Source organism: Paroedura picta, chromosome 1 (assembly GCF_049243985.1).
Source record: "Paroedura picta isolate Pp20150507F chromosome 1, Ppicta_v3.0, whole genome shotgun sequence".
NCBI lineage: Eukaryota > Metazoa > Chordata > Lepidosauria > Squamata > Gekkonidae > Paroedura > Paroedura picta.
In genome coordinates this window covers 124701116-124711607 of record NC_135369.1, presented here as the reverse complement: position 1 = coordinate 124711607, position 10492 = coordinate 124701116, and the positions used below count along the sequence as shown (strand labels likewise).

Genomic DNA, 10492 nt, shown 5'->3' with positions numbered 1-10492 from the left:
TGATATCAGGGCTCTCTCAGCCTCACCCACTTCACAGGGTATCTGTTGTGAGGAGAGAAAAGGGAAGGTGACCGTAAGCCGCTTTGAGCCTCCTTCGGGTATAGAAAAGCGACATGTAAGAACCAACTCTTCTTCTTCTTCTTCTTCTTCTTCTTCTAGATGGAGTAAAATCTTATGCATCTATCATAGTAAATGCTCTTTTTTATAATCAGTTACTAAATTCAGTCTCATCTCCTAGAACTCAACCTCAATATTCACGCTCCTTTAGTCTTGAGACTAACTGATAATATATCAGCCATTGAATGTTTACATTTTCATTTTAATATCTTGCTAAGTCTTTATTTCCCCTTGAGTGTTTATCATCATGCCATAATTTTAAAAGTAATTTTTATTTCTTGTATTCTTATCATAATGAGCTTCTATTGGGGACATAAGTAGAGTTTGAGGAGCTCAATATATTCCATCATATAAACCATATTCTCAAAAAATCCATCTCTGATTGCATGACTTCTTTCTTGTGTTATAATCTTTTACTCAGTTTCTTAATTCATAAGTAATTGTGGCCTTCATCAAGATCTAGCCCCTTTGCCTCTTCTAAGGTAATGAACTAAAATGACAATGAGGAGTATTAACCGTGACTGCTTCTTTAAATCAAACTAAGCAGATAACATGTTCAGAGAGAATTGAAAACACAGACAAAGAAGAGTGTATTAATTTAAGATGGTGTAAATAAGCAGTAGAAAATACAGAAGTAGATAAATGCTTTGGCAAATGGTGAGAGTTCCTAGTAAATTGGGGAGGGGGCAGAAAATGACATATAACCCCTTTATAGACATGTGATTTATTAAAAAAAATGTTCAGTCATAAATGTTTTGTGCCATTATTTCCAATTATAGTCTACATCCATGATAAAATGACCAGGTCAGGTGGGTCTCTCATTGGTGGTTCTGTCTGTCATTCTTCTATTTCACCATTTCTGCCTAATAAAATGCCTTTCAAATTGTCATGTTTGAACTGTACATATTAAGGCAATAACTAACGTCTGATTTAATGCAATTTCATTTTTAATAACTGTTATTAAGTATAATAAAACTTGCTCTCCAATACATTTTAAAAAATGATTTCTTACCTTGTGGTAGGTTGTTTTTATTTTTAAGTGGAAAGGTACTCAACAGAAAAGTTCTGTTGTGTACATCAACTTCTGATTTAAAACAATCCCCAAAGTACATTTATAACAACTTTTATCTTTTTATTTTAAACAAAATATTATAAATTAAAAACAGACTACTGCATTTTTTATGACAGAAATCAATAACCATACTTTTGTTCAGCATACATATTAAAAAGACAGAGTCTGAAAAATTATACAGGGTTTCATTTGAAGTATAAGAAACTCTTACACACGGGGGAGCCAAAGTACTCTTCTGATTAACATGAAAGGTAACAATGATTTTTAGACACTAATTTAATATTATGGTAGTGCTCTATAGAACCTGAAGAAAAAAACGTACATGATTATAAAACCATATATTATGAGCAGCACAGTCTTTTAACTCATTGTTTGGCTTTAAGGGTATTCTATGCTTCACTGACTTTGCTAGTCACAGTTATGGACACAGCAGGATATACTTAAGGAAATTAAAAAAATTAAACTAAGAATTCCTGTACACTGTACCTGAAAGGATATTTTCATTTCCCAACAATCCTTCAGTAGGATAAGAGCACACAAAGCCAGAAGGGAGCAGTACAACAGGCTAACTTTTTAACACAGAGTACTTCATGTTGCCCTTTCTATTAACATTAACACTATCACATAAAAGATATTTGAGTTTCACTGACTTGCAAGGCTATCAAAATTGTTTTGTTACTTCTATAACAGACAAAAAGTGACATGTGGTGTTTTACTAGAAACATCTATCATTGAAAATTCAGGATACTGAATACTCTAGGCAGGGTGCTGTTCCTTTGAGGAAAACAAGCTCTTTCAGAAAGACAATTAATCAGCTACAAATGGGAAAGTCACTTCAGTTTTGATGGGTTAGGCCTCCCCCCCCCCCACCCAAATTGCAAACTTAGGCAGAGCGTGTTCAACAGCAGCCAGGAGAGTAAGCTACATTTACTAGCAGTAAATAACTGCATTTTTGTTACAGCTGTAACTGACAATCTCAAAGCATTACACAATGAATCAGATTTCACAACCTCCCTGCACACCAATGAAAGTTAATCTCAATATTACAGACTGAAAAACATTGGCTAGAAGATTGAGTGGTTTTGTTTAAAGTCACTCAGCAATCTTGACAGAACCGACTGAACCACTTGATCATGTTTCAATGTAAGTACAGTTTGATGAAAGAAACTATAGTTATTCAGGTGGTAGTAGAGATTGTGCTGTATATTTAAATTGTAGCTCCTTCGACGTAGGACATTTTAAAAATACATTTGTAGCTTCTATTTAGTGTAGCAATTATTTAAATTCCTCTTTTCCCATATAATTGATCTTGCCCACCTTCTAATCATTTCAGTAAGAACTGGCACAAGACAAGTTGCAAGTGGATCAGGCTGCTTGCTCTTATCCATCATCCTGTAAAGAAACTTTGAGAAGTTATAAAACAAACCTCAGACTGATGACAAAATGAGCTAGCTCCATATGCATATTTCTCTCTCTCTCCAGGTCTAATTATGCTTTTCATTTAATCATACATCACTTTGTGTCTGTAACAGGACAGAGTAACAGCTTTAACTGAAATTGGGTGGTATGTTTCAACCACTATAACAAGCATGAATGTGCCCAGGGTGTCTTTGGACTTCTGTTTTCTCTCCTTGATAATTAAAGATTTTACTTTTACAACAAATCCTAATTTGTTATTATAGCTACGCCATAAACTGTGTTTTGTGCTCTTCACTACAAACCAGGATTCCAAACTCATTTAATCCTGGTGTGAAGAAAACAGGATAAATGCAAGGGCAAGAGGTAGGTGGGAGAAAGTGTACCTGCCCAAATTTCTCAAAGACTTGCAGATAATGTGGGTAATTAGGATTTCCTGGCACTGTCACCTCAACAATTAAAAAAAAATTCAAAGGTACATATATTCAAGATCTGCTCGAACTGTCATCTTCGCACTTGCATAACTCAAGTGGCTGAAGTATTTAAAAGAAGCTGATCACTGAAGCGTCAGGATACAGTGTATAGACATAGGAAACTTTGGGTACAGTGTTTCTGAAGCTTTCCCATGATCCCAACTGAATAAGGAATTGTAAAAACCATTTACATCCTTGTGGAAGCCTTTGGTAATGATTTTGTAACGCTTACTAAGTAAACAGTTATTTCTTATTTGTTGAATAGGATCAGGCTACCTTCTGCTGGAGATCATTACATTTTAAGACTGCTGGATAAGTAACATTTTGTTGCTGGGAAACTATAGTTCTCCAAACTACAGTACGCTGGTTAAAGGTCTAAGTAATGTGGTCATACCAGTCTCATACATAGCAATCCAGAGGGTGAGGCAATGAGGATCCAACCCATACTAGGAGCTCCTTAAGGGTGTGCAGACTTGTGGGATGAAGATGGAGATCACAGAGATGCCTGCCACTGCCTTCATCCCTAAGAGATGCTTCCATCTAGTTGGTGAGGGGAAGCACAATCATTTATGATGTGGCCAGCTTGGTGGGGACAGTTCTCTTCCCTTCACAGACTTTCCTTGGTGATGTAGCTCACTGCGCTGAATTGGGGGTCAGATCTGGCCCTAGGACATTACAGGATAGAGATTCTAAAAGAGAGCTCACACAACCAAGGAGGAGATGGATAGCTGAATAGTCTCTGAAAGCTAAGAGAAATCAGTCAGAAGAGCCAAATAGAAGGCCAATGAAAGTGATTGTACCTCAAGCTTCCTTTCCTCACCCTAAGGTTGCATCTCCCGGGGGACCTGAATTCTGTAGGACACTGCAGCACCAGAGGGGACCCTCCTCAAAGCATCACTTGATTACACTAAGACATATCAACAAGCAGCCATTGAACTCCTCCACCACAAAATTGCCAGCAGCAAAGCATTTAAAGAAGTCCCATCAGACTGTGCTTAGGTAAAGTTCCTGCTACCAAAATTCTACCTGCCAAAAGACTATCCTGTAGCCAGTATCTTGTACTATGTACTACTACAGTTGGTGATGATGCATTAAAAATTGAAATATATAAACACTAAATACTAAGATGTCAAAATCATATACTCTGAGAAATGTTAACTGTCTAACTGTTAATCTTCCCTTTCCAGAAGAAGTCTCTGATTGTACTTCAAAACTGCGATGATGCAAATTGCATTCCTATCTGTTTTCTAAATAACTTAGCTTAGTAAGAGAGCAACATTTTAATAAAAATGTGCTTTAAAATTAGCTCTGTGTAAGGGTCCTAACATACATTAAATCTTGCCCGTGAGCCTCTTTAATGTGTAACTGTGATTCTTTAAAAAATTGTCAAACTCAACATGCTGGCCCATTATACAGAAGGGCTGTGACACTTCAATGTAGTGTGTGTGCATGAAGAAGTTAACTGAAATAACTCCACTTAGTGTTCAAGAGAGCAATGTAATGAAATCTGTTTGCTGTGCTAGCTGTCTCCAGATTGGGCTGTAATTACACCACAGAAGGAAGAAAGGTAGCTGAGTCTCAATCTGGATCATTTATGTAAACTCAGCCTCCTTGTCAACGATGTTCTCAGATTGCAAGCGTGCAAACCACAAAAATCATCTCCTATGAACAAAATAGAGACAGTGTCAGATTGCAGGCTTCTGATATACCTTGTATTCTCTCTGTAATTGGACTTTAACATTTGACACAGTAAGGTTAAAAAACTTCTCATGTAATATACATCTATTCAGGGAATGAAATCCTGTACTAGCAAGGGGTGGGGGGGGGGGGGAGAATGATCCTTTATTCATCTGGATTGATGTAGGGTTGTATGAAGAAGTATTTATTCAGCATGAATGATAACAAAATATTGTACAAATCTAGAAAAATACAGGAGAAACTAGTTGGAAAAGATTGTGGGATAGAGAAAATGCTGCACCCTCTTGGAAAGTCCCAAAAGCCCATCCTTTGAATCAAACTGAAGACTTCACATACATTTGTTGTTTTATCCAGTATCATATTTTTATCATAAAGCCCAATGCTTTCTCTCCACAAGATTGAAACACACAGCACATCAGGCACAAAGCAATTTTATATTTAAATACATAAACAACAGAATGTGAGGAGGCTTGGCTGAATGTAGTCAGATAAAAAGAACTTTCCTTCCTCTCGCTAATTCATTGAGCTGCCCTTCATGTTGATGAATTGGTACATTAATTCGGGATTTAAACAGCCCTCTCTGTGGCAGATTTAGAAAGCATTCCTTCCGACACCTGCAGCTTCACGCCCCCCTCTGTCTTCTCTAGTGCAGGAAAACCACAGGCCACCACACTGGCGCCATCCCTGGCTATGTCCAATCAATAAGGACTTATTTCCTGTCCATTTGCTGAGGTCACAGAAGCGAGTCTCATTAATTATTTCTACTGGTGCAGCCTCAAGTGTGCTTCTGGCATGACAAGCGAAAACTGTTTGACCTTTTTTCCCCTAATTTTGTTTGTTGCAGTTCCGAAGGATATATGTTCATTCGGGAAATGTGGTGAGTGGAACAGAAACAAATTTTTGGGCCACTAACACATTAAGATGTGAAGTGATGGCAAATTTCAACTTTGGTGACTATTATCTGTTGTTCAGCAGATGAACAGTCATTTCTTCTTTTTTTTCCCCGGACTGTACATCATGAAAATCTTGTCACAGCATAAACAATGTTTTCTAAAGCAGATCTGGCCTCAGAGGGAGGGAAGCACTCCAGTGCTTCCACAGCTCTGTCTCCATGGAAACGACATAGGTCAATAGCTGAAGTCACACCTTTGCCAGTCTTGATTGCATCTTGCAACTGTTAGAAAACACATGCACAAGATCATCAGTTTTGACAGAAATCACTGTATGCAACTTTATGGACTCAGTATCTTTATTATCTGATCCACAAAGGGCAATTAAGCTAAATAATAGCAAAAATAAAACACAAAACCCCTCCTTTGGTACTCTCTTACCAATGAAAACTCCAATCAATTTAAATTATCCTTCCCAACAGACAAACAATTCAAAGATGAATGTAGCTGAAGTATTCCCACACATGTATGATTCTCTGGTACAGCTTTGCCTTACATAATTTATAAAATACATTTTAATTGAATTTCAGAACCAACAAAGTATATGCATTATTTTTTCATTTTGTATATACGCTTGAACAAGGTAAACATATGCATTTCAATAAAAATTTCCAGGATTCTTGCAGTAGTAAACTGCTTTACTCTTTTTGCTCTTTGACCTTATTCATCAGGAGTAAAACAGGTTTAATCTCAAGTGGGTGATCACCAAACACTGCAACTGTATAATCTCTATACATTCCAAGGTGGAATCAGGCAGGCTTCTAAAATAAACACAATGATATTGTTTCCCTAAAAGACTGCTCATTGGAAGGTCTTTGGACATCAAAAGTCACACAATTCTAAGGGATTAAGAAGGTGACAGAAGGTTTCAAATATCCATCTGGAGCCTTTTATGGGCAAGACGCCATTAGAATCAAACACTTTCAATTACTATTGAAAGTTAAGTGTGTTTAATTTGTTCTTTAAAATAACAGAGATTTCAAGTGCTTTCTTTACCTGAAACGTGACTTATATAAATCTTCTATTTCTACAATGTATTATGGGATCATTATCTCTTCTCTATTGACAAAGTGCTATGGACATGTATGTATGTGTATCAACAAATACCACAGGACTTAGCACATCCTCTTGCTGCATTCAGATACCACAACAAACTATGGTTTATAAGCAGTGTTTTGATCAACCACCAGTGAGTGGTGAAGTCCAAATGCAGATGGTACAAACAAACTAGAATTTGTTGGTTGGAACTGAGCACCAATCCAAAGTTTAAACAAACCTCAGTTTATTGTAATGACCGAATGTAGACACCATACATTCCATTCCATTGCTATTTTGAACACCTGGTATATTGTTTGTTTACACATCTAGTAAGCTAGATGCCAAGTGGAACAAGGCAGAAAAGCTAGGGGCTTTCCGCACCGGGATCCTTGTAGCAAATTGTTTGCTGAATGAAAAATCGCCATTTAAAATAGTGGAATTCGTCGTTATGCATACCTGACTTTGTAGTGGAATCCAGTTGCGTTTCCATCGTATCCCATAAGCTTCCCGGTCTCAGCAAAAATCGCTAGAAAGGAAGCGCTATTGCCGAGCTCGTCCCGCCCCTGGCCGTCAAGCAGCCAATGGGCGGCCGTTAGCATGCTCCCAAACAGCCCCTTTCCCTTTAAGAAAGGTTTTTTTTTTAAACACACCCGTTGCAATGAATATGTGTTGATTCGTTGCAACGGAGAGACGGATCCAACTGGCAGGTGTGTTTGAGCTGTCGTTTCATCGTTGCCACGCTCCCCCCGAGTGAAAAAAAAAATCCCCCCCCCCTCACGGGCCCGATTTTCGGCCGAAAACAGTGTAAAAAATAAAGGGAAAATACATCAGCAAACGGGCTTCTCTGTTGTTTGTGCTTAGTGACTGTAAAGAGCTCTGGGGAGGGACTGCAGCCGGGGAAGCCTCACTGGGTAAACGAAGGCTTACCGGTGATTTGATCTCAGCTTGCTCGGAGAAAAAAAATGGCGATCGCTTCGCCGGAAGATCAGAGGAGAGAGCCAGGGGGAGGGACTTTGTAGAAACCACAACAATGGTAACGCACAGAACTTTCCCGCTAGTGTTGCAGATTGGTTCCAGGAGTGTAGCGCTTTCCGGAGGGTGAATCCACTTTTGGGGATTTCCCTGAAAGCGCTACAAGGAAGCGCTTTTTGCGGATCGGTTTCAGGTGTGTGGCAGATTGTCAACGACGTTGTGCATAATGGCAAATCAGTAGCGTTTTCAATTGGCAACCATTGTGCGGAAAGCCCCCTAGACTTCTTGACTGTGATCAGGAACTGTTCTCACTTAGCATAAATTTATGCCCCATATAATTAAAATGGAGGACGAGATTAATAAGTGCCCTCTCTCCATGGCACATGAAAGAACACACAAGTATATAGAGAATTAAAAGGCAGTATAGGAAATTCTCCTGCAGTATTTAAATGATACACTTTTCTAGAAAATGACACTAAATGATATGAAAATACCTTGAGAGCCAGAACACAGCTGTGAGAACCATTTTACGTAGGCATGTTCTTTCCTCTATATATAATGAATGACTCTTATCTAAACATGAAACTTAAGTGAATTCATTATGTATATTTGAGGATAAAATCAGCATAGCATGGCATAGTACTTCAGCGTTCCTGTCCCAATTCATAAAAGTTTTATTTTCCACATTACTTAGTACTATACTTTTGGGGAAATATGTTTTTTATGATATGCAAGTATGCAGCTCCATCAATTAAGCATTCTCCCAGAGAGTTGTATATCATATGACTAGAATTAAATGGAAATGGCCACTTATACTGCTTCTGTCTGTTATTGTGTGCCTTAGCATTTACAAATGTTCAGGCTTTGCAATGATGTGGATGTTTTGCTGAATCCGTGAAGAACTTCTGTGACTTTTATCAGGGGTAGAGTGGCAGAGATATCACATTTGAGAAGGTGCAGGAGCCAGCTACAAATCTGTAACTTAATGTTCTTTAGAAATCTGATAGGCAAAAAAAGGGAAGGGCTCTGTGTGTACACAAGGAACCCCCCCCCCTTTTTGCCTACTGTATACTATTTTGTTTGCTCCTTTAACACTTTAGAAATCTGAGGCAGTCAGCACTTGCTCTCCCTAAACAACCTTAAGTTAAGATATATCCTACTTATGTTTATTTCCTATTTTTAAGTGGCCCAAGATTCCTGATGTAAGAGAGTAAATTATCAATCAATTAAAACAACACAGCAACACAAATTGCAACAACAGGCGTTCATCCAATAACCACAGTCTGGTATCTCAGATCAAATGCCTCTGAATACATGCTTATAAGCAAGAATAATTCACATCTGTAAAGATGTAAAACCTGCATAAAAATGCAGTGAGGCCTGATTTTGGACTGAGTTTTGAGGCTGGCCAGCCTACCGTTTCCAGCTTTTCTAAAGCTTGGACCTTCATTTCAGGCAGTCTTTATGATAGTCAGGAATGCTTTCCCCCTAATTTAGTCATGTCAATAATGTCTGTAGATAAATTCCTGTTTCTACTAATCAAAAATTTCCCTGAATTCTAGAGCAAGCAGAAAAAGATTTGGTTTTTGTACTCAATTTTTCACTACTTGAAGAAGTCTGAAAACAGCTTACAATCACCTTCCCTTTCCCCACAACAGACACCCTGTGAGGTAGGTGGGGCTAAGACAGCCCTAACATTAATGCTCTGTGAGAACAGCTCTAAGAGGACTGTGACAAGCCCAAGGTCATCAAGCTGGCTGCATGTGGAGAAGCAGGGAATCAAACCCGGCTCGCCAAACTAGAAACCGCCACTACACCAAGCTAACTATTTTGGGGGGGTTACTTCTCAGGAGTGACAGTTTTTGGCTTACCAAGATTCTCTTTCTTAATGGTAAGGATGCAGATGTTGAAGAGTTGTGCCCCCCTCCCGTTCAGTTGCGATGTGAGCTTCTCAAATCCTGCAACTATACAAGTATGCATGCAAGTACCTCTGACAAAGAACATCTGATTTTAAAGCAAATTTTAACTACATTCTCTTATGCACTACATGTTTCTGATTCTTTCTAGATCCATTTTATTTTTTCCTCTAACACAGTTCCTAGATTTCTGTACCTCTAATTTTACAATGTTATACAGATTTCTAAAAGCTTTTAATAATTAAAAATATAGGGCAGTCTCTTCATCCTGTAGCAGATGAGGTGGTGGCAATGATAACTTGGTACATTTTTCCACAATTTTAAAAGAAACCAGCTGAGATCCAAAAAAAAGGAGATTGGAGAAGAAAACCTTTGCCTTGACTTGAACCTCAACATTGCTGAGAAAGTCCTTCTCTGAGAGACTAATGAGATGACATGTGGCAACCAGATGTATAAACTTGGTGGTGAAACTGTATTTCATATTAATCCATGTTTTTATACTTTTAAGAGATATATGTACTTTTATTATTCTGTATTTTCTTCTTGTCTGTTCTGGCATGTTTTGTAATACTTGTGTTATCCCGCTGTGATTTATTTATTTTATGCTCAAGTCAAGACCTTTGGCCATATGAGCTTAATAATAAAAGAAAAGGCATTGCAGGTTGCATTCCTAATCTTATACAAAAGAAGATCTATATCTAGAGAGATGCAGACTTTGTTACTTGAAGCACATTTCTCTCCAACCTGGTCCTCTTCTATTACAGTCAGGCTGCAAAGATTGCTCTGAACAGGGGAATGCACCTTACCCCCCATACACACACACACACACACACACACAAA

General features: G+C 38.2%; 1 protein-coding gene across 2 annotated transcripts in view; it reads right to left on the bottom strand.

The window, feature by feature from the left end:
* Positions 1-211: 211 nt before the first annotated feature.
* PDSS2 (decaprenyl diphosphate synthase subunit 2) overlaps positions 212-10492 on the bottom strand; it is a 107211-nt gene continuing 96930 nt past the window's right edge. The window contains exons 9-10 of one of the 2 annotated variants that reach the window (XR_013225277.1): positions 9608-9700; positions 5796-5950 (exon numbers count right to left, since the gene is read on the bottom strand). Coding sequence is in view for 1 of the 2 variants with exons in the window: in XM_077302800.1 (XP_077158915.1) it covers positions 5792-5950 (159 nt within the window). In the remaining variant the exon portion in view is untranslated. Of the gene's footprint in view, positions 5951-9607; positions 9701-10492 lie in introns of both variants that reach the window. The other variant, XM_077302800.1, reaches the window with a different exon arrangement.